A 24,293-nucleotide genomic window follows, 5' to 3' on the forward strand; every position below is an offset into this window, starting at 1 on the left:
AGGCAGGAAATGGAGCTTTTAAAGACAGGTTCAAACCTCAACTCTGCTATTTACTAATTGTGTTTTTTAGGCAAGCCTTTAACTTGCCTCTAGGATTTATTTTTTATAGGAAAATGAGGGAGTTAGAGTAGATGATCTCTTTTTGTCCTTTTGAGACCAAATGTTTTGTAATTCCATTAGTGATTTGTCCAAGGTGACACACATAGGTAGTGACAGAACTGTGCACCCGCCAGCTCCATTCAACACTCTTCCCACTTCATCATGGTGTTTCAGTCAAGTTCACAGGTAACCCAGATGGTTCCTATTACATTAAAAGCAATCCTTGTTGATTCAGAAAATCAGGAGAATTCTCTTCCAAGAAACCTGAATCCAAATTCTATATTTGATTGTCTTTGAAAAAGGAGGGCAGAGAGGTACTGTTTCATAATTATTCTTGTATCCCCAATACTTTACACAATGCTTGGTATTGTGCTTGTTAAATGAACGAAATCGATTCTAGGACTTTTCCAATTTAGATGATTTTGTTGGTGTCCACAGCTAAAACAAAAATTCTTATTGTTGTAGGAAAGTTGACTTTTTGATATGGATCTAAATTATGCTCTAGAACGCAGTGTAGATGCAGTCATGGAAGAGGCCTTTTGGTACTGGTTATGAATCTAGGAAATCTCTTAGGCAAGTCTATATTTTCCCCTGAATCTGTGCTCCTCCCCTCCACCCCACTCCATGCCCTTTCTAATCTCTATTCTCTGGACTATACAAGTCACCTAAAAAAAATCAGGATAGATTCCATTTCTCCTGGTAGTAATGAGAAGCAAGAGCTCCTCACCTCTGACCTTGGAATCATTGAATTAGGATGGTCCTAGGGAGACCATGTCTAGCATTGCTCTATAAAGCCATGCATAGTTAGTTTTGAGAATTGTGCATATAATTAATTTAAAGAATTTAGTACCAAGAGGATACTTTGGTCTGAAAAAAAATCTACTTTGAATCTTGTCTACTAGGTGAAGTGAAAGGTATGAAAGGTAAGAGGAATCTAAGTTGGGGTTGGGAGAGGAAGGGGAGTTCTAAGTGTGGTAGCCTTGATTTAAAACACCAAGAAGGAAACATTGTGTGGTTCACCGGGGAATTCATAGGTTCAGTTCCCCAGTATCTTAGTTTCCCCAACTGTAAAAAGGACAGGGTGTTCTAATAGTAGTTAATAGTCTGGTTCAGCACTCTACCTAATTCCCAGGTGTGTCAAATCTAACCTTGAGATGAATCTGTGACTCTCTGTATTGGTGGTTTCCCTGCTACTCTAGGTGTACCAGTTGGGAGGAATTTGCAAACTGGTGTCTCTTCTCCGGAGCCCCAATCAAAATGTCCAGCAAGCTGCAGCTGGAGCCCTCCGCAACCTGGTCTTCAGAAGCTCCACTAACAAGCTTGAGACCAGGAGACAGAATGGGATCCCTGAGGCTGTGAACCTTCTGAGGAGGACTGGGAGCACTGAGATACAGAAGCAGCTCACTGGTGAGTTCTTTTCCCTTTCCCAACCTCTCTCTCTTCCTCCTCCCTACCTCCAGGGGGAAAGCTAAGGGAATAGAAATTTAGGGACAGTAAACTTCTTGGGCAACCAGGGATTAGTTTGTAGGGTCATGCAAACTAGTTTGGGTGGAGTCCACAGTTTCTGTATCTTGGGGGACCCTGTGTTATTAGTTTGGCTACTGTGATATAGCAAGAGAACAAAGTAATGGATTTTGGGGCTCAGAAATATGAGAATCATAGAATTCCAAAACTAAAGGGGTCTAATGTTCTTAAAGAAAGGATCTGAAACCAAGAAAGGACAACTAATTTACAAAGTTGCCCAGGAATTAGCTGCTATTCCTTTTCTTCTACACATGATCCAAGCCTGGGAATCAAATATATCAAAGATATCAGGAACTTATAGGTATTTCAGAAGAAAGGGAAATAGATTTATTGGGTGCCATATCTGACAGTCATCTTAGCAAAGTGGACTTCCCTTTTATAGAAGTGGTATAAACATTTAGGAATTATTCTTTGAATTCTCTCAAAAGTAGAGATGAGCTTACTGTTAAGCATGACGAAGAGGAATGGACCCCCTTCCATCAACAAATGGTGTTCAAAAGGCTTTAATATGGTGAAGAACATCCATTTGGGGAAGGGCATGCTTGATGTGAAGGACCTCGAAACTATGCAGTGTAAAGATGTATTGAGGGCACTAAGGATGCTTTTAAAGGAAAAAAGACTTAAGGGAGACATGAATTAAGAGATTGTGATGTGGAAAAGAGATTAGGGTTGGCCCAAGAGGCATACTGAGGAGCAATGAATAGAAATTTTTTTTAAAAAAACCAGATTTTATCTCAATATGAGCTTTACTTGTGTTTGGATTAGTGGTTGATGGACTACACTCAGCTTAGGTCCTAAGGAAAAGTTTGATTTGTGTCTCCAAGATGTAAGGCTGTAGATAGGTTGTAGAAGCAGGAGGTTTTTTTAGGTGTATAGAAGACACCTGAGCAAAAGATTAGACAGGCAGATGTGAAAAAGTATGTCTGATGGGAGCAATTCAATTCAATAATTATTGGTAGAATCTTATTACATTCACAGAACTTGTGGAACCCATAAGTCTTGGTTTTCTCATTTGTAAAATTAGGATAATAAAATTTGCTTTATTAGGGAGGCAGGTAAAAATTGACCTCTCAGGCTTGCTGTAAGAATAGCACTTCCCAAACATTAAAAGTGTAAACAAACAATAAGAGCCATTATTATGTTATTAATCATATTATTTTATTTCTCTATTAATATTACTTAATGACAACAGTAGTAAAAGAAGTGTCTTTGCCTCTGAGGCACTTAGAATCCACCTGGAGACCAGCCTTAATTAAAGAACAATATCAGATTGGATATAATAAAGTGCCAAAATATGTGGACAAAATAATCACTCAGCCTATCTTTTGAGCTCCTACTATGTGTTCAGACTTGAGCTAACACTAACTTACATTTATATTAAAGCTTTCAGAGTGCTTTCCTCATACCAGTTCTGAAAGGAAATTTTAATGACCATTTTACAGATGAGGAAAAGGAAGTTCTGAGAGGTTGTGACTTAGTCATGGTCACATAGCTAATACAGGGCTGAGTTTGAATTCAGGTTTCCTGACTCAAAGTCCCAGACTTTATCCACCGTGCAACACTGCTTTCCATGCTGTTCAAGATAAGGAAGCTTAAAACATAAGACAATATCCTCCAAGAAATTGTAGTCAAATTAAGATGGAAAGCTATATACCCAACAACCAATGAGATAATAAGTTCTTTGGCAAGATCGCTGCTCATTTGGTTGGGAATTGCTGAGTTAATGTGTTTAAATGAGAACTTTGCTTATAATTAAAATGATCTGTAAGTGAAATGGGGATATTTTGTGAAGTAGTGAGTTCCTCATCACTACAAGTATCAAAGATTAGATGACTACTTTTCAGTATTTATAGAGAGTGTATTATAGAACAGGCATCAGAACAGATTAGGGATAGGCAGGAAGACTTCTTAAAGCTTGGCAGCAAGGGGCTGTGGCTAAAAGGAGACCCTTTTTCTTTAGGGCTGCTCTGGAACCTGTCTTCCACTGATGAGCTGAAGCAAGAACTTATTACCGAAGCCCTCCCTGTTCTGACCGATCGGGTTATAATCCCCTTCTCTGGATGGTGTGATGGCAATAGCAACATGTCCAGAGAAACAGTGGACCCCAGAAGTTTTCTTCAATGCCACCGGCTGTTTGAGGTGAATTGGTTCTTCCTGTCTACCTGTACTTGGCACAAAATAGAACAACTCAGGTTTTAACTCCTCAGTTGATGGGGTCCTTCTAGTCCCATATCCTTCTGAGTCAGAGAAATCTTTATAAATTTATTTTTATTGATACTATCTATTTTTACATCATCTAAATATAACCAAATTTAAGAAAAAAAGAAAAACAGATTTTAAACCAACCTATATATGATATTTGTCTGGCAATATATAGAATACACACATCTGCAGAGGAAGATAGGGGCTGCAATGTCTCATCTCTTCTTTGGGACCAAACTTTGGTCACTACAAGTAACCACTATAAGACTCTACAGGTAGTGGCTGATTTCATTTCCTTCCATTTACAATGTTGTAATCATTGTGTATATAATCCTCCATGAATATGGAATATATATTCATATATATTCATACATACACAGTTACAGAGAGAGAGAGAGAAGAGAGAGAGAGAGAGAGAGGAGAAAGAGAGTTTGTGTGTGTGTATGTGTATATTCTGATAATTTCCCTCGGCATCAATTCATGGGAATCTTCTGACACTCTTTTTTAATACCAAATTCTTTATTCTCATCATTCTAACATATATAACATGTTCATTTATAGTCATTTTTTATGTATTACATACATATTCATTTATATTCATTGTTTCTTACATGCATTACATATTCATTTATTTTCATGATTTCTTACACATATTGCATATTCATTTATTTTTTAACATTTTGTACATTTATTATGTATTCATCACATTCCACATTCATCCTTTCTTATATGTTCATTTATACTGTTTCTTACTTATGTAGCATATCCATTTAAATTTATTCGTTCTTACATCTTCACTTATATTCGTCATTTAGTATCTATATTGCATGTGCAGCATGTGTATGCACATGTATGTTTCCATGTACAACACCAATACTTAGGAACCAAATGGATATATCTGTAGTAATCTAATTTAATTTTTGTTTTTCTTTTGTTTTTCCTCTTTTATTCACCCAAATTCTCTCCTTGTGCTGTTTGAAGAGAATCTCCCCACACAAAGACTTCTGGTAATGAGTCATGTTCAGCCTTAGGCCACTGTGTCATATAGATTGGCACTAAGACTTCATCTATGCCCAAAGTGTTCTAAGTTCCAAAACAGGGTGTGGCTATGGTAGAATGCAGTTTCAGCAAGAGCTGTTGGGTACTGGAATCTGGGTGTGATCATTATATAACAGCAAATCCTGTGCCATTCAATGGTATTCAGAAAAGGCCAGACCCCCTTTAACACTTATACCTTGCTTCAATGGTTTAAATCTTTTCTACTAGGAAGCTTTCTTATTAAAGAAAAAAAAAGATTTGTGGTTACCCTTTGTTTCTTCCATAGTCACTCTGCAGAAGTCTGTTCTTCCACAGAATCTTCCCTCTAAAATAAAACGTACCTGTTTTGCAAAATTAACCAAATGCAGAGACTTCACCAAATACTGTATGCAACATTCTGCACCCATAGTACCTCTTCTCTCTATTGAGATTTCTCTATTGAAAGGAGGGAAATACATTTCATCATCTGTCCTCTGGAACCAATACTGATCATTGCATTTCATAAGCATTCTGATTCCTTTTAGAGATTTTAAAAAATATCATTATATTCATTATGTACATCAATCCATTGATTTCACTACTTTGATTCAGTATCAATTTGTACAAGTCTTTCCGTGTCTTTCTGAATTCTTCATATTTATTACTTCTTATGAAACAATAAGATTCCTTCACATGGATATACTACATTTTTTCACCCATTTTTCCAATCCACAGACACCCACTCTACTTCTAGTATGTTATTTGGCTTTGGGTTTTTTGCTACTACAAAAAGTATTGCTATGAATATTTTTATATATTCAGGGCTTTTCTGCTTTTTATCTCTCCTTCTATATTTGCTGAATAATAAAGATCAATAAAGTCAAAGGAAATGAATATTTTTAGTTGCTGTTTGTTCAGGCATTTCGGTCATATTTGACTCTTTATGACTCCATTTGGGGTTTTCTTGACAAAGATACAAAGTAGTTTGCTATTTATTTCTCCACCTCATTTTGCAGATGAGGAAACAGAGGTAAATGGTGTTAAGCGATTTGTCCAGCATCACACAACTAGTAAGTGTCTAAGACTGGACTTGAACTTAGGTCTTCTGCCTCCAGGTCCAGCACTTTATACATTGAGCCACCTAGTTCTACTAGCATCACATAATTGTAAATAATTTCCACTGAGGAAACTTGCAGGTTTCTTGGGAAGTCCAGAGAGAGAGAGTTTCTTGGGATGTGATTCTTTGTCTAAACTTGTTGCTGCTTCTTATAATCTTTCCAATAGACCACCTGCCCCATAGCCTGCTGAGGCACAGTGAGGTTTGGAGATGAAAAAGCCATGTAATTAAGGCTTTTATGGAGCTGCTGGAGGGGGAGAAGAGCAGCTCCACCCACCTTAGGCAGATGGGCCCAGATTGCTTGGGAACCTGCCTGATATGGCAGCTGGGAAAACATATTTGCCAGCTTGATTGGGTGGGGAGATGGATCAGGTCCCTGGCCAACAGCCACTTAATCTGTATCCTTCTGCAGCAGAGGGACGTACCCCCAACATGAGAAACATTGAGAGGCAAGGGACTTCTAAACCTCTGTGGTACCTACTTGGGGGGCAAATGTATTGCCAGGGGTTTGTGTGGAGTTCCAACCATAGTAAGCGTGGTGGTAAGGTTGTAAAATCATGGGCATGAAGAGTGAGTGGGCAGAAAGTGGGTCAGAGAAGATGGCATTGAAACAGGGTTCAAATGGGGCCACATCTCAGCCTCTTTCAAGATAGAATGGCATTTAGCCATCTTGTTTATTCTTTTCTTTCTTTTTCTTTACCCTTTTTTTTCTTCTCCTTCTATATTTCCCTATTCTCTTTCCTCTAGTCCACTCCTTCCCCTCATTCTTCATCCTGCTTTCATTCTCTTATTCCCTCTGTTTATTCCCTCTCCATTGGTCTCCACTGATTTTCTACCTATTCACCCTCTCCCATTTTCCATTCACACAATCACTACCCTAAGTTTTCCCTGGACTACAGCAACGATCCCCTAATTGGTATTCCTGCTTCCAGTCCTTCCTTCTCCAATCCGTTCTCCATACAGCTGCCAAACTAAGAATCCTAAAGCAGGTCTGACCATGTCAGTCTCCTGCTCAACAAACATTTATGACATTGTATTTATATTTGTGTGTACCTGTTATTGTTTTCTCAGGAGATTCAGGAGAATCTAAGCTCTGTGAGGGCAGGGACTTTTGGTGTCTTCATATTCCAAGCACTTGGCACACAGTAGACACTTAATAATTGCTTTTTAAATGAATAAATGAAATAATAAATCAATAACTCTCTATTGCCTCTAGGATAAATAAATACAAACTCCTCTGTTATGTATTTAAAACTTTTAACAGCCTGGTTCCAGTCGCTTTCCTGCTGTTTCATATTACTCCACTTTATTCTTTCTGTGCTCCAGCCACGCAGGCTATTTTCTGTTCCTTGTACACAGGGACATGCTAGAAATGTTTAACAATTAATTCTCCAAAAACAAAGTATATATAACAACTTTTAAGTTTAATCTGCATTATTAACATTTTATCCATCACTTCTTAATCCTCAATGATCAACAAAATAATAAATCAAGCCCTGATTTGAGGCATTTGCTGCTTCCAAGACATAAATGCTTATGTTGAAAATTTCATAATTGGCTCTTAAAAGTTGGCACAAAGAGACATCTAGGTGGCGCAGTGGATAGAACACCCACCCTGATGTCAGGAGGACCTGAGCTCAAATGTGGTCTCAGACCCTTAATACTTCCTAGCTGTGTGACCCTGGGCAAGTCACTTAACTCCTATTGCCTCAGAGGAAAAAAAGAAAAGAAAAAGAAAATTGGCACAAGCCAGTTCTTCCCTCTGCCTATACATAAATATTCCATCTCCTGCATCTAAGATTAAAACATGAGGATGTCCCTGCCTGGTTTTGTCCTTGTTTCTCTATTTCTTGGCTTCAAGGCTTAGTTAAGGTGTCCTTTCCTAAAGGGCCTTTCCTAATCCCTACAGTTGTGACACTTTCTCAATTAAAATAATTTCTTATTTATTTTGACTGTATTGTAAATATACTTGACAATATGTACATTGTATACCCTCCATAGAATGTAAGTACCTTTGGATTAAGTGACCTCCATGACCTTACATAGAGTTGGAACTTAATATTACTTATAAATATACTTCTGAATGAATTCTTTCTTTTCTCAATTTTGGTCTGCATTCTCTCCCCTTTTATTCCTCTCCTTAATGCTCCTCCTTTCTTTCAGGAACCTGAGCTCAGCTGATGCTGGACGCCAGACTATGCGTAATTACCCAGGGCTGATTGATTCCCTTATATCCTATGTCCAGAACTGTGTGGCAGCCAGTCGCTGTGATGACAAGGTAAGAGTTCCTTTAGACTCCAGTCTTTAACCCCTCTCCTTCCCAGAGGTTGTCCTTTTCCTTCTCCTCATCAGAATCAAGCCAGTTAATCCAAGAATGGGAGAGTCAGTTCTGTTGCCTCTGTTTGAACAGTTCCCATCTCTAAATCCAAGTCAATCATAAAGCTAGTTCAGGACCTTTTAGGATTGTGAACTAGGCTAATAAAGATACTTAGATAAGACTGTGTGGTTCTGAAGACTAGTAAAGAGTGATGGCCCAGAGAATATGTAAACCTGTAGAAAGTGACGGCCAAGTCTGGGCCAATAGATTCTGATGGTTCTTTCCATCTCAATGGCATTTTGGCACACAGAAATAAAACCTAGAGCACTTTACCTTTGGGAGTCACTTAGATTATATGAAAAATATTGTACACTGGTAACGTGAAGAAATGAACTTTTGGGATTTCTGAACAGCAGTGACTACACAGAGAGCAAGTTCTGCCCAAAGTAGGCTATCAAAGTAGACAATGAAGACCCAGCTTTATGAGGAAAGACATTCTTGTAGTTATTTACAACCACATTTCAATTTTCCACATTGTTTCTTTTCTTTGAGACATATTCTCTTAAAATATAAAATCCCAAACTCAATAGTATAGCCCAGTTCTAACATTAGCCTGGTCCAGGCATGATTTAGGTAAATTTCCTGCCATTATCCCTCCACTTTCCTCCTACCCTCAATCAAGTAAATATAATTGACTGTGGAAAGAGCATTGGGTTCTTGAGGACATAGTTTCAAATCTTAACTTTGATACCTGCTCCCTTTGTGGTTTTAAGCAAGTGACAGCCTTTCTGAGCCTCAGTTTCCTTATCTGCAAAACAAGAGCATTGGATTAAGTGACCTCCATGATCCCTTACAACTCTAAAGTTATAAACCTGTGTTATTATAAACATATAATTTTCAATTTTCCAACCATGTGACAAAGAACAAATTTCTTCACTTTTCTGAATTCTGGTTTGCTCATCTGTAAATAGAGAAAATGGTGTTCACATGTGCTATTTGCCTCTCAAGGTTTTTGAGGAGGTATTATAAAAACTATAAAGTATTATACAAATGTAAGCTGTTATGCATTCCAAAACCAGAAGACCCAGCCTTTGTTTTTTTTGGAGCTTGGAGATTATTGGTATTACCCAGAGCTGGTGCAGGGATAGAGAATGGTTGTGATGGCTCACCAATCCTGCCTGGAGCACCCATTCTTTTATTCTGATCCTCTCCTGAACTGGATGACTACTCCTTTGGGTGGAAGCATGAAGTCTTCCCAGCCTGGGCAGGGAAATCAGGCTTCTGTGCTCTTTTTTACTTTTAGTCTGTGGAGAACTGCATGTGTATCCTGCATAATCTGTCTTACCGTCTGGATGCTGAGGTGCCTACCCGTTATAGCCAGCTGGAGTATAACGCCCGCAATACCTTTACTGACAAGTCCTCCACAGGCTGTTTCAGCAACAGGAATGACAAGATGATGGTAAGGAACTTCTCCACCTGCCCCTGGCAGCCCAGGAGAGCCAGGTGGAATAAACTCTAAGGGATGTACTTAGATAATAGGAAAAGTGGGAGATCAAGTGCCAGTACTTGTCTGGGACACTTCCATGGAGCTGAAATGGCACTCAATGAGAGTTCCGGGGGATAATGCCCATCTGACAGATCACTTGCTTCAGATGTTTTTTGTTTTTGTTTTCCTGCATTGCTTTGAGAATCTTACAATGAATACTTTGGGGTTGTTATTTCACTACCCTACTACTGATTCCCAGTTTTCCCCTTAATCATCATGAACAATCTGGTGAAACCTATAGAACCTTTCTCAGAGTCTTTTTAATACATAAAATAAAATACATAGAATTATAGAGAAAACTTGTGAGGATCAAGTATAGCAATCACCTATTTATAGCTCTGGACCCTAAGTCAGCTCGTATGCCCTGCCACTCAAGGGAGACCTGAGTTTAATATGATCTACTTGGGAAGTAGAATAATCCTCAGAAGTAGGGGCCAGAGAGCAGCCTATGCCTTCATTCCCTGGATTGAAGACTTGCACCAAATGGCTAGTGACAAATTATGCTTTCAAAACACATTAATTGATCTCAGTGCCTTTTATCAGAGTATACATGGATGTGTTTAATTTTATGAGGGTTTGAAAGTTGGATTTGCTCCACTTGAGCAGAATTTTTAAAATCCCAGGGACATATCAGAATCCCCCAAACTTTGAGGAGGTAGCCCAGTGGGGCTATTTCTGTCTGCAAGGTCAACTTTCATTCTCTCTCTTTCTCTCTCTCTCTCTCTTACCATGGTAACCTATTATAGGGGGCAGGGATAAGTGGGTGGAAAATATATTCAGACCACTTGGAAAGATCCAGCTCAAGGCTCATTAATTGAGTCTTCTTAATGATCTGTCATTTGTCTTTTAGAATAACAACTGTGACCTACCTTTGCCTGAGGAGGAAACCAAACCAAAGGGAAGTAACTGGCTCTATCACTCTGATGCCATTCGTACTTATCTGAACCTCATGGGCAAGAGTAAGAAAGATGCCACCCTGGAAGCTTGTGCTGGTGCCCTGCAGAACCTCACTGCTAGCAAAGGACTGGTGAGAATATCTATTTCCAACTTCCCTGTTTCCACCACCATCTCTTCTACTTATCTCTTTCTCTGTCTCCTTTTCCTCCTCTCACCCTCTTTCTCCTTACCCCCTTTCTTTTTGTTTCTTTTTCTCTCTCCCTCTCCTTCTACCTTCCCCCTCTATCATTCTCTACCTCTGTCTCTCTCACTCTATTCCTCACTTCTTTCTCCCTCTCTCCTCTCCTTTTTATCCCCATCTCCCTCTCCTCCTTCCCCCCTCTCTGTCTCTGTTTCTCTGTCTGTGTGTGTGTTTCTCTTTCCACTACCTCCCTCTGCTCTTTATTGCTGTCTCTCTCCTATTACTCTTTCAGTTTCCTCTCTCACTCTTCTTTATCTCAGCTCTTTTTCTCTTCTCTGTCTCTGTCTCTATCCACATTCAGTCTCCACAGTTCTCTCTCTGGATGCAGATGGCATTTTCCATCCCACATCTATTAGAATTGCCTTGAATCACCACATTGTTAAAAAGAGCCAAGTCCATCACAGTTTGGTCTTAGGTTCTTAAAAGCTATACCATTAAAGCAAAAGATCAAGCTGGAAAAGTTGTGAATTTGAGTCTAGTGATAGATGTGTCTGTTGTTGGAGAACCAACCTAGCTAAGGTCTAAGAATCCAAAAAGTTGACCACCAGGTGCTGAAAGCTTTCAGTCATAGGAAATCATGAAGATAATTTGAGACATTGAGGGATTATGATCTATTTGTGGTTGGACAATGAGATGGTTCAAACCAGTTCCAATTGTTCAGTAAAGAAGAGAATCAGCTACACCCAGAGAGAGAACTATGGGAAATGAGTGTGGACCACAACGTAGCATTTCCACTCTTTCTGTTCTGTTTGCTTGCATTTTTGTTTTCCTTCTCAGATTTTTTTCTGTCTTTCTAAATCTAATTTTTCTTGTGCAGGAAGATAACAGCATAAATTTGTATACATATATTAGATTTAACATATACTTTAACTTATTTAACATGTATTGGAGTACCTGCCATCTAGGGGAGGGGATGGGGTAAAGAGGGAAAAAGTTGGAACAGAAGGTTTGCATGGGTCAAAGTTGAAAAATTACCCATGTATATATCTTGTAAATAAAAAGCTATAATAATAAAATTTAAAAATATATTTGTGGTTGGAGAAAAGACCCATTCTCATGAAGTCATGATTCTTTAAAGTGATTTAGTACTTGGTAACACAGATAATTAAGAGCAGTGTTATCTTTCCTGTAAACCACAAGACCAGTGATTGGTTTACATTTCTTTCCTAGATGTCCAGTGGCATGAGCCAGTTGATTGGGCTGAAGGAAAAAGGATTGCCTCAAATTGCCCGCCTTCTTCAATCAAGCAACTCCGATGTGGTCAGGTCTGGAGCCTCCCTCCTGAGTAACATGTCTCGACATCCTGTGCTGCACAGAGTGATGGGTAAGAGGTTGTTTACAATTTACTTCCCTCCTACAGAATCTCCCTAATCTCTTTTTAGCATAGGATTCTCCCAAAATTCTGCTAATAAGTAAAGATATCCAGGGACAGGAATCTCAGGAATCTACATTGGCTTAGGCAAATGTTTGGGGATAGAAATTCATGTTAGCAATCATTTATTAAATACTACCTATGTGTGTGTAGATTGTGAAATGAAATGATAAAAGGAATATGAGACTAAGAGAAAAGTCCTCAGAATGTGGTGATGAGGAAAAAATCAGCCAGAGCAGTGAGTGAGTCCAAGCTGGAAGTTAGTATAGAAGAGCTGAGAAGTCTGGCTGGGGTGATACAGGGCTTTAATGACAGATATAGGGTTTGATGGGTTCCAATGGAGTCCAGTGGGAGTTGGAAGGAATCACAAAGGCTTTCTAGTCCAATCTTCTCATTCCATAAATGAGAATACTAAGCTCATACAGGTTGAATAACTTACCCAAAGTCACACAAGTTTTAAGTGACACAGCTGGAATTCAATGACAGGTCTTTCAGCACCAAATTAACATCTTGCATTGGAAGCTCCATGCTTCCTGATAGCCAAATGATGGAAAACCATGATGTTAAAGTTAAAGACCTCATTGTACCACTTACTGATTTTATGGTATCCTGAACCTGTCTTTGCACCTCTTTCTCTTAAAGGGAACCAAATATTCCCAGAGATGACTCGTCTACTCTCTAGCCAGACGGGCAACACCAGCAATTCAGGGGACATCATGTCATCTGCTTGCTATACCATGAGGAACCTGATGACCTCATTGCCCCATATGGCAAAGCAGCACTTCACCAGCAGTATGCTGAATAATGTGGTCAACATGTGCCGGAGTGGGTAAGAAGGGTATGGGCAGAAAGAGGGGTGAGTCGGTCTCAAGGAGTGAGGAGCAGAGCACACTACATGTGGAGATCTTATGCCTTTCACTAAAGGAGAGTAGTAGACTCATCAAACAGGGGTAGCAGAGAAGACACTGGGGTTCCACTTCTCTCTCCCCATGGGATCTTACCACTAAAGAGAAATAAATCTGGTTTAGATTTCATAAAGCAATTCAAGAATGAACATAGACTAATAGAAGACAGCTCTATGGTTGAGGGGGCCTGGAAGAACTGAGTTGAAATCTGACCTCAGACCCTGGGCAAGTCTAACTCAGGATCCTCATCTGCAAAATGAGGATAATAGCAGCATCTATCTCCCAGAGTGGTTGTGAGGATCAAATAAGATAATATTTGTAAAACATTTTGCAAACCTTGGAATTCTATATAAATGTTAGCTAGTTTTAGAAAACATTTTTTTCATAAGGAGGTTGGGATGAGAGAAAAGTAAAGACTGCTCTTTTTTTTCATGGATAAAGGATAGCCCGTGTTTGGCTGTTCTGCTTCTACATTCTAGAGGCCATCCCTACAGGAGAGGAGGACATATAGAACTAAAGCCCAAATCAAGGTTCAAAAAAGTGAAGTCAGCAAGCTCCTACTATGTATCAGATGCTGTGCTAAACACTGAGGATATAAAGAAAAGTTATATGGTCCCTGCCCTTTAGAAGCTTGAAGGCTAATAGGGGAACACAACACAACAAGCAAATAACTCTATAGAAACAAATAAAGGTAATCCCAGAGGGAAGACATAGGGCTTTCCCAAAATCCTGCTAATAATCATAGATTCCATCAGTTTCTGGGGCCCAAAATCTCAGGAGTCTATAATGACTTAGGCAGATGTATAAGGATAGAACTTTATTTCAGCATTTATGCAGTGCTGGCTATGTGCCAGGCACTGTACTAAGTGTTTTAATAAATATTCTCTCATTCTATTACTAGCATTAAACGGGATGGGGAAGGGCCTCTTGCAGAAGGAAAGATTTGAATTGTGACCTCAGGGAAGCCAGAAGGGAGAGATTAAGAGGAGAGCATCTCAGGCATGAGAGGTAGCCTGTGAAAATGCCCAGGATAAGGGGATAGCACTTCTTGTTTGAGGAAGAGTCAACAGGCTACTGTCACTGGATCTCCACATACTCAGAGGGAAGTAAAGGGGAAGATCAGAAAGGTAAAAAGGAGCCAGGTTGTGAAGGACCTTGAAAACCAAGCAGAGGATTCTAGATTTGATCCTGGAGATCATAGGGTTTGTGGAGGAGAGGAGCGATTATGTAAGAATTTTGCTTTAGGAGAATGGCTTTGGTGGTTGGAGTGGGGAGAGACTTGAGGCAGGGAGACCCACCAGAAAACAATGGCAGCAGCTCAGGAGTGAGGTGACAAGGGGCTCCACTCAGGTGGCATCTGTGTCTGAAGAAGGATGGGGACATATATGGGATGTTGTGAAGATAGATTGGCAGCAGACTGGACATATAGTGTGTGTGTGTGTGTGTGTGTGTGTGTGTGTGTGTGTGTGTGAGAGAGAGAGAGAGAGAGAGAGAGAGAGAGAGAGAGAGAGAGAGAGAGACAGAGAGACAGAGAGAGAAAGAGACTGAGACAGAGAGACAGAGACAAAGAAACTTGAGAAAGAGAAAGAGAGAGAAATACACAGATAGGAACATATACAGAGAAAAACAGAGAGACAGACAGACAGATAGAGAAAAGGGAAAGAGACACACAAACAGAAACAAAGTCAGAAGGAGACACACACACTGGGACAAACAGAGACAGAGAGAGAGAGAAGGAGAGGCAGAAAGAGAAACAGAAAAGTCTAGAATAACAACTCAATTATCAACCTGAATGACTGAGAAGAAGATGGTGTTCACTATAGTAACAGGGAAGTTAGAAAGAGGAGAGAGTTTAGAGTGAAATGGAAGATAATGAGTTTAGTTTGGGATATGTTGAGCTAAAATATCAATGGGGAATGCAGGTCAGGATATCCAGTAGGCCACTGGAGGTCAGCAGAGAAGTTAGGACTGGATAGATAGAAATGAAAATCATCCATGTTGAAGAGATTATTGAATCTATGGCAAATGATGAGATCACTAAGAAAATTAATATAGAGAAGAAAAAAAAACAAAGAAGAGGGACAAGAACAGACCCTTGAGAGATTCCCACAGTTAATTGGCGTGACTTAGATAAAAATCCAGGAAAAGAGACTGGGAAGGATCAATCATACAGGTAGGATAAAAAACAGGAAGAAAAAATTCCATGAAAGTCATGGATTACCCCCTAAGGGCTAGATCCAGTTTGGAGTTTGGGTATTCAGAGAAATAAGACCATTAACCGCTGTAAGAGCAGTTGGTAAGAAACTCCCAGAATGATGTCTGACATTTACACAACACTATAAGGTTTGCAAAGCCTTTTATATATTCTTATCTGATCCTCCCAGCAGCCCAGGAGGTAGAAACTAAAGGCATTACTTTGTATGACTATTGTAAGGATCAGAACTTTGAAGCTCAGGACAGTTAAATGCCTTGCCCACGGACACAGTCTATAAGTCTTAATGCGTCATCATACAAACCTGGGTCTCTCCTGATGTCAATTCCAGGGATTTTTTTTTTCCTATAACCCACTGTCTGACCCAGAGAAAGAGAGTGGGGGAAATGTTTGGTTCTTTGGGGCTCTCAAGCTTAGGAAATGGAAAGGGGCCTGCTGAGGCAACATGGAACACTAATGTCAGGAGTGAGGAAAATGCTTCCACCACCTGAGGGTAGATGTGTATGGGAGCCAAAGGACTAGATTTCGGCATATAGGGATTCAATTAAATTTACTCTCATTCGAGAAGCAGATAATGTCCCAGTGACTCTTGTTGCTAAGGCTTATTCTTCCTGTAGATCTAAGAAACTCTCCAGGTTTCTCAAACCCAGGAGCTTGGCTGTTTATGCGTTTTGGGACTATTTGAGGCAAAGGAAGGGAGGAAGGATGAATGCTGCTGCATCCCATGACTCAATGCTTGTCTCCTCATGATTTACCTTTTTTTTCCTCTGCCCAACAGTTCACCAAAAGCCGCAGAAGCTGCCCGACTCCTTCTCTCTGACATGTGGTCAAACAAGGAGCTCCAGGGTGTCCTCAGACAGGTAAGGGCAAGGTCATTAATCCCCTCTGTGCTAATCACCTTACATGGAATACCCCACTAGTATTGGCTATAGCCATAGCCTATCGAGATCTCAGCAAGCTATTTAACAAAGTCTCTTGTGATATTTTGGTGAAAAAGATGGAGGATAAACAGATTAAAGATATACACAAACTTATTCATGATGCCCTGGGTAGTCAAAGTGAGGATTAATGAGTCCATGGATTAATAGGGCTTAAGTTATATACTGCATAGATCTGTCCTTGAGACTTTAAGTTCATGTGGAGCCAACAACTCCAATAAAGACAACTGTCATTGGATAGATAGCTGATATAGGATAAAATAATTCAGAAGGGTTACAATAGGCAAAAATAATGGGAAGAAATTAACCAAAATAAATGCAAAGTAATAAATACTTGGGATCAAGAAATCATCTGTACATTTCCAATCTTGCCTTTTTCCCTTTCACCCAGAATGCTTTGGTATACAGTCCCTCTCACAACTACCATCATAAGTCTATCTCTGAAAGGCAGGAATAGGCTAAGTGTTTTCAGAAGATATTGGAACAAATTTATTGAAGAAAGAAAAAATGCAATACATTAAAAAATAAAATTGGATTTTAAAGTACAATTGTATTGGTTTTTATGCAGTCACCTCCCTTACATTATGTGGATAATTGAAAGTGAATATTATGTATGATGCATGCTAGGTCAGAGGCAACTGAAAGCATGAAAGGAAAATAATACAAGTGGAATTTATACAGAACATTAAAATTTGCAAGACACCTTACCTTTATTTTCTCAATCACTCCTTGTTACATTTCCCTGCACACACACACACACACACACACACACACACACACACACACACACACACACATTATTATTCTCATTATACCGATGAGGAAGTTGAGATTCAGAGAGGTTAAAAGTGACTTAAAAGGCAATGCGGTAAAAATGGAAAGAGCACTAGATTCAAGGTCTGCATTCCAGTCCTGCCTCTGTTGCTTATTATGTGTGACCTGAACAAGTCACTTAACCAATCTGGGCTTCAGTACTTCATCTATAAAATGAGGGAGTCTGGATGAAATGCTTTCTAAAGTCCCTCTCAGTTTTAAATGTATTTGCCATGATATCCTACCCAGTAAATGTCAGAAGTAGGATTGGAATACAGGCCTATCTGACTCCAAGTTTCTCAAAGAGAGCCCAAATTCAGGAAAAACGTGAGTTTACTTCTGCCTCTATATCCGTCTCTGATAATTTGGACACTTAGAGCACACAGGCTGTTTACTTCTATTGTTAAAAAAAAAAAAAAAAAAAAAAGAATATAAATTTGCTAGCCTAAGGCCCTAGCCTTGTCTTGGTGCTATGTTTTAGTATGCCCATGTGAATGTAAACCTATCTTCATCAATGTATATGTATAAAAGTACATTTATGTATATCTGTCATCCCTGGCACATATATGCATGAAAAACCCTGATTAATTCTCTCTCTCTCTCTCTCTCTCTCTCTCTCTCTCTCTCTCTCTCTCTCTCTTTCTCTTCTTCTTATTCTCTTCTTTTTCTTCTTCTTCTTCCCCCTTACTCTCCTTTTCTGTACATATATACATATATATATACACACACACATATGAATGTATACACATCCTCCTTTCTGTGTATATATATATATATATATATATATAGTATATATACTATATCCATATATACATATTATCCATCCACATATGTATATGTATATATACACTGAGACTGAGCTCCCTGAGAAAAGTGAGACCTCTAGCTTATTATGCTAGCAGAAAGTCACTGATAATCCACTCTTTGTTTCATCATGTTTTACATTATTGATTATTTCTCTCCCTGCAGCAAGGTTTCGATAGGAACATGCTGGGATCCTTAACTGGGACCAATGTCCTAAGAAACTTCAGCTCCCGGTTCTAAGGAAAGGACATCATCATATGTTCAACTTGCAGGTGAGAATTCTCTGATATTAGGGTAAGAGAGACCTTCCTCCAGATTATTGTAGACATTACTCTTGTTTCTTTAGGACACTGAAGTGTTAAAAGGATGCTATATCTATGTCAAGGTCCCACAATTTCCCCTTTGATTCTCATATAGCACAGCACTGAGGTCTAGGAGAACCTAGTTGCATCATCCAGTGGGACATTGAACTATCTGTCTTCAGATTAAAGAATAAGAAGAGACAGTAATTCCTGGCAGTGCCAAATGCCATAAGTTGGCATTGCCAACTTATTCTCTTATCCATAATTATCTACTTTCTTGTATATGGCATGTCTTTAATGGCACCAAGGTTGTGGGATACTTGGAGAAGATTTCTTTAGAGTCCACCGTATATGCTGGGAAATTCAGATCAGGCTCAAATTAGTGGGCTTATTCCATCCAGTACATCTGGCCAGATGTGGGGCTTCAAGGATATCCTGCACTGAGATGGCCTGACAGTCAATCTACAGGTTGAATTGAGCACCATACGGGGGTTAGTGGCTTGTGAATAGAAAGTGGAGAAAGGAATAAAGACACAAGAAATAAAACCCAGCCTACATTTTAAAAACTATATAGTCTAGGAAGGCACATAAAACATATAGGGAAAAATGCATAATAACAATTAGAAAATGAGACTTTACTCAATAAAGGGCATTGAGTATTTGGAGATTGAGAGCTGGAGGCTGAGAATGTTCAGGAACCAAAAAGCCCACAACAAGTTGGGCTGACCAGGAAAGGCTGTCCAGATGAGGTGACTGTCAAGCTGAGACTGGAAGATGGGTGTTAATGTGCTATTGTGCTCCTCCTAAGCATGCAAGCTCTTCCCCAGCGAATTCACAAGTCAAACTCCCAGGAAAGGCCGGAACTAGAAAATTGTTAAGTACTGACTTAGCACTTAGTAAAAACCTAATATCTCATTAGCACTTAGTAAGAACCTAACAGATGGGGAAGGATGTGAACTGACAGACAGAAGCGGGGATGTTGCTGTATCAAGCACTACTTATATCCAAATTGATCTTGCTCTGGATTCAGTGAGATTTCAGATACTCCTTGCTCTTAGTTAGTTTCAACACAGAAGTAGGAGGAGAGGGATTGAGAATACAATTAGGTTCAGATCGACATATTCCAGTGTTCACAACATGCCCAGAATTGTCCTACAGAAAAGAGAAGATGCCAAGGAGATATGTGACACATGCCCTGTCCTCAAGAAGCTTACTTGCTCTCTTGCTGGAGAGGCAAAGAAACACACAAGGGACAGTGAAAGAGAGTGTGTGTGTGTGTGTGTGTGTGTGTGTGGGACAGAAAAAGAGACAGAGACAGACAGAGAGAGGCAAAGACAGAGACAGAGAGGGAGTAAAAAAGGGAGGAAGGGAAAGAGAGAGGGAGAAGGGAGAGAAGGAGGGAGAGAGAGATAGGTGTGTGTGTGTGTGTGTGTGTGTGTGTGTGTGTGAGAGAGAGAGAGAGAGAGAGAGAGAGAGAGAGAGAGAGAGGAGAGAGAGAGAAAGAGAGAGAGAGAGAGAGACGAGAGAGAGAGAGGGAGAGAGACGAGAGAGAGAGAGAGAGAGAGAGAGAGAGAGAGAGAGAGAGAGGAGAGAGAGAGAGAGAGAGAGGAGAGAGAGAGACGAGAGAGAGGAGAGAGAGAGAGAGAGAGAGATGAGAGAGAGAGAAGAGAGAGAGAGAGAGAGAGAGAGAGAGAGACGAGAGAGAGAGAGAGAGAGAGAGAGAGAGAGAGAGAGAGAGAGAGAGAGAGAGAGAGAGAGAGAGGAGAGAGAGAGAGACAGAGAGAGAGCATGTGTGAGCCAATAAGTCAAAAAAGGATTTAAGTGTCTACTATGTGCCAGGCATGGTAAGAATATAAGGAAGGTCAAAAAACAGTTTGCTCTTAAGAGTTCACAATTTAATGAGGAGGCAACAAGCACCCTAGCATGAAAAACAAGCTAATCACAGAGGGAAAGCATTAGCATTAATGGGATCAGGAAAAATTTCCTGTAGATGATAAAACTTAAATTAGATCTTGAAGAAGCCAGGAAGCAGAGATGAGTGGGAAGAGACTTCCAGGCAGGTTGGGAGTTCCTCCAGATTGGGAGACAGTTGGTGAAAATGACTGGAGTTAGCAAGTATAATGTTCTGTAGGAATAGAAAACGTTACTGGAGCATAGAGTATGTAGGGAACAGCAAAGTATTAGATGAGAACAACCATGTGTGCATCATCTAGTAAACATGTATGTTAAAATAAAAAAGTAAGGAATCCAAAGTATGGCACTATTAGGATGTGCTATGGTGATCAGGAAGGAAAAAGGTCAGTTTTGGAGGGGAGGAGGAGGGAATTATAACTTTATAAAAGCTTATTTGTGGACTTTTCTTTATCTTCCAGAAATGCAGTGACCCAACCAAGAAGACTCTTAAGTCTTGCCGGATGGGTTGGTCTGTCCACCCTTTGCAGTATTTGGAAAAGTTAAAACTCTTTGAGAACAAAATCTGAAAACCGTGGACAATGGAGATATTTTTAAACAACCTTTTTTTCCCACCTTGGGGTTATAGTCAAGGGATTTGGGGGGGGTGGGATGGGGTAGAAGTGGGAGGGAGCTTTCCTGAGTTAAAGGGACTTTTATCTGATGTCAATAATTCCTTCTCAAAAAGATGGTATATATATATAAATATAAATATATATGTAATGTATGATTGTATGTGTGTGTGTGCATGCATGTTTATGTATATGTATGTATGTGTGCCTGAAAGTGTGAGCAGAAAGAGAAGATAGGTACCCATTTTTACAACTGTGTGTAAAAGATGGCGAAAAAGATACTTTTCTGTCTCACTTACAGACAGATATGAAATATAATACTTTTGTGTTAGCTTCTAAAATGCATTAATATTGGGCAGAAAATTGGTTCCACTTTTCCCTGCCTCCATGATAATCAACTCTACAGGCCTCTAAAGCGAACCATGGAGGAGGAGGCCCAGATCAGAGCTCCATGTCTGGCCCGACAGTCCATCACTTGACTTGGTCCCAGATGACTGAGGGAAGCCGCTCAACTCACCACCTTGAGAGGATGCATTGAATGGAAGGAGTTTGACTTCAGCCTTTATTATGGAAAGACCAGACAATGAACTATTTCCTGAAATTATCTATAACTGACACCTCCATGCCTTCTGTATTATTCTCTTCTGTTTTATTCTTTTTTGTTTTACAAGGGCCAGGTTTCTGCAGGCTGTGGGACTCTTAACAAGCATTAGGGGAAATTGTTTTGGTTCATGTTGTCTGATATCAGTGCAGGGGGTAATGGGAGCTGAAGAGATAGCTATTACCATCATCACATGGGTAGGGCTGGGGCTAGGTTGAGTGTCGTACAGAGAGCAAGGCCAATGGATATGGTCTCTGCCTTTGGGAAGTTTTCAATCTATGTGCTGCAAGATGTAGATGGGGAAAATACTGCTCAAAAGTCACACAAGATGCTAATCAGGTGACAGCAGTTCAGCCTGGATTTGAGGGTCTTGTTGGGATGTATCTTTCCAAGTGGAATGGGTGGAAACAGGTGGGGGTGGCTCTCAACGGAAGCTGCAGCCATCCAGACAAGTCGAGCTGTGGGAATGATGGGATGATGGTTTCAAATGAATGAACTCACTCCCAGATTTAGGAACCCCTGAGATGGGATTCCAGGAAGGAGAAAAGGATCTTGGCCACATTAGGAGAAGGGAACAGCACATCCAGGGTAATAAGAATCAGCTCCATTCAGAGGTCATTTCATTGACCTCCTTTCTTTTAGTTAGCAATGAGCTTTCATACAGACTGGCATCTCAGTCTGAAAGCCAGCTCACCCTCTTCTCCTGCCAAGGATGGATATCTGTATTACCTTTTCCAAACACTTTCTCTGTGTCCCGTCCAAAAGTGGAAAAGGACTGCCTTGGCAAGTAGTGACTTCTTCCTCACTGGTGGTCTTCAAGCAGAAGCTTCCCACTTCAAAAGGGAGGGGTGAACTCAAACTCCGAAGTCCATTCCATATTCTATATTTCTCTGTCATAGCCTTGCAAGATGGATAAATGGTTTTGGTTGAATTGTAAACTACTTTAAAGGCAGAGTACTATAGTAAGAAGAGAATTGGATTTAGAATCAGGAGCTAAGCTGAAATCCTAGCTTTTTCACTCACTAGACCTATGATCTTGGTCAGATTATCTACCTTATCTGGCTCTTAGTTTCCTTATCTGTAAAATGAAAGGGTTTATTTTAGATGACCTCTCATATCTCTTTCAACTCCAAATCTATGATCTTATAATCCATATTTAGTTGAATGAGTTATGACTCATTCTGTCATATGATGCAAGTGGAAAAGGGAGGCTCATCCATTACTCCCAAAGACTCAAGTGGAATTTCAGCAGCTCCCTTTAGCCACAGTATATTCCACTCTGGTCTAGAGGACTATGGTTCCGATTAGGTGTGCCCAAAAGGTATAGGAAAAAAGAGCAAGAGAACAGTACTAAGTATTTACACAGCACCTGCTGTGTGCCAGACACTGTGTTAGTATCTCATTTGCTCAACAGCCAAGTCACTAAACTCACACATATTTCAGGTGGTAGGAAGATCTAGAGGAAAGCAAAGACATGGTTCCTGCCCTCTGGAAGCTCCCAGTCTGATGGGATAAAATATACATACATACATATACACACATACACACCCTAAAAACATAGACACAGATATTTAGAAATATAGGAACAATTTTGAATAAACCTAAGTCAGACATATCCATCCCTTGGCTGTATTCTTGGAGTTTCCATTTTCTTATCATTGTCCTGAAAAAGATAGTTACCACAAAGGTTCTTTTAGCTTTTCCTGAACAGAGGAAATAGTCTGGTTCCTGGCTCCCTCTCCCTTTGTCCTGTTTAATAGTGCCTGGTGTAATACAGAAAAGAGACAGCTTTTCCTGTGGTACATTATTTACAATGGACAATGGGTCAAGGTCAAAATAGTTTTCCTGAGTTATTTGTCCTCTAAGGAGCTGGGGGTAGCAGAAAAAGTGCCAACCAGAGGTCTGTCTGTGTGATGGCTGCTGCTTTGGTTGAGGACATACGTGGGGAAGGATTCACAGTAGACTGGGTCATTTTCCTTCCATGGAATTGACTTTCCTCTTCTTTAAAATGGAATACAATAGGGAAGCAAATGGCAGGAATGGCCCAGTTCTAAATTATATGAATCCAGAAATTCCCCAAAATCACTTTCTGGGAAGGAAGGTACATAGCCCTTCCATTCTGGGTCTTTATTTGGTATTTTGTAGCAAAAATATTATTTTTGATAGAGACCTTGGCTAACTTTCCTTCCCCAAATCTCTTATCTTCTGCCTGACTTTCATCCTGACAGCCCTTGGAAATTTAAATTGTAGCCTGCTTGGAGGACTGTTTCCAAGCTTGGGGTTTGCACTGGGGAAGCAGAGAGATTGTACACACTTCCACTTTCCTCTTAAAGACTTGATAGGCCAGCAACATACTTCCTACTTTTGTTGTGTGTTGTGAGATGAAGAAGGGACATAGGTGACTTGAGGTGTCTCTATATATTCTATAGAAAATTTTGAGGCAGCTTTTGTTCTCCTGCTCCTGAACACAGCTGACTGTGGCAATATCCTGTTCCCAAACTAAACCATGTGAATTTCTTGCATTAGGATCTTGTGGTTTCCCTGTATGGCGCTCTGTGTATTTGCTTTTTTAAAAAAAATAGGAAATCAATAAACTGCTGGAGTTTCTTTGAACTTTTTTTTGGAGAAGTGGATTATTTGAAAGGGAATGAATTTATGTGACTTCAACAAAGGAACTATGGTATCATTCTGCTCAAGGTTACTGCTTTCCAGTAGGTAGGTAGGCAGGTACTGGTAGATAGGGCAAATCCTGCCCAAAGGAATGAAAGGCTTTAAATTTGGGTGGAAGGTGGGATATCAGCAAATAGGTTCTGGAAACAAAATTCATCCTCAGAGTTTTACCACTATTGATCCTGCAGCCAATC

At 39.9% G+C, this 24,293-nt stretch overlaps 1 protein-coding gene across 1 annotated transcript in view; it reads left to right on the plus strand.

Annotated features, from left to right (window-relative positions):
* Positions 1-24,042, plus strand: part of PKP1 (plakophilin 1) — a 73,679-nt gene extending 49,637 nt beyond the window's left edge. Inside the window, 11 exon segments of the mRNA XM_074308750.1 lie at positions 1,299-1,506; positions 3,584-3,726; positions 3,728-3,762; positions 8,123-8,237; positions 9,580-9,735; positions 10,673-10,849; positions 12,131-12,284; positions 12,975-13,161; positions 16,228-16,309; positions 18,170-18,276; positions 20,679-24,042. Of these exon segments, the coding sequence (XP_074164851.1) occupies positions 1,299-1,506; positions 3,584-3,726; positions 3,728-3,762; positions 8,123-8,237; positions 9,580-9,735; positions 10,673-10,849; positions 12,131-12,284; positions 12,975-13,161; positions 16,228-16,309; positions 18,170-18,244 (1,332 nt within the window). The 3' untranslated portion in view covers positions 18,245-18,276; positions 20,679-24,042.
* The last annotated feature ends 251 nt before the right edge of the window (positions 24,043-24,293 follow it).

Source organism: Sminthopsis crassicaudata, chromosome 4 (genome assembly GCF_048593235.1).
Source record: "Sminthopsis crassicaudata isolate SCR6 chromosome 4, ASM4859323v1, whole genome shotgun sequence".
Taxonomy (NCBI): domain Eukaryota; kingdom Metazoa; phylum Chordata; class Mammalia; order Dasyuromorphia; family Dasyuridae; genus Sminthopsis; species Sminthopsis crassicaudata.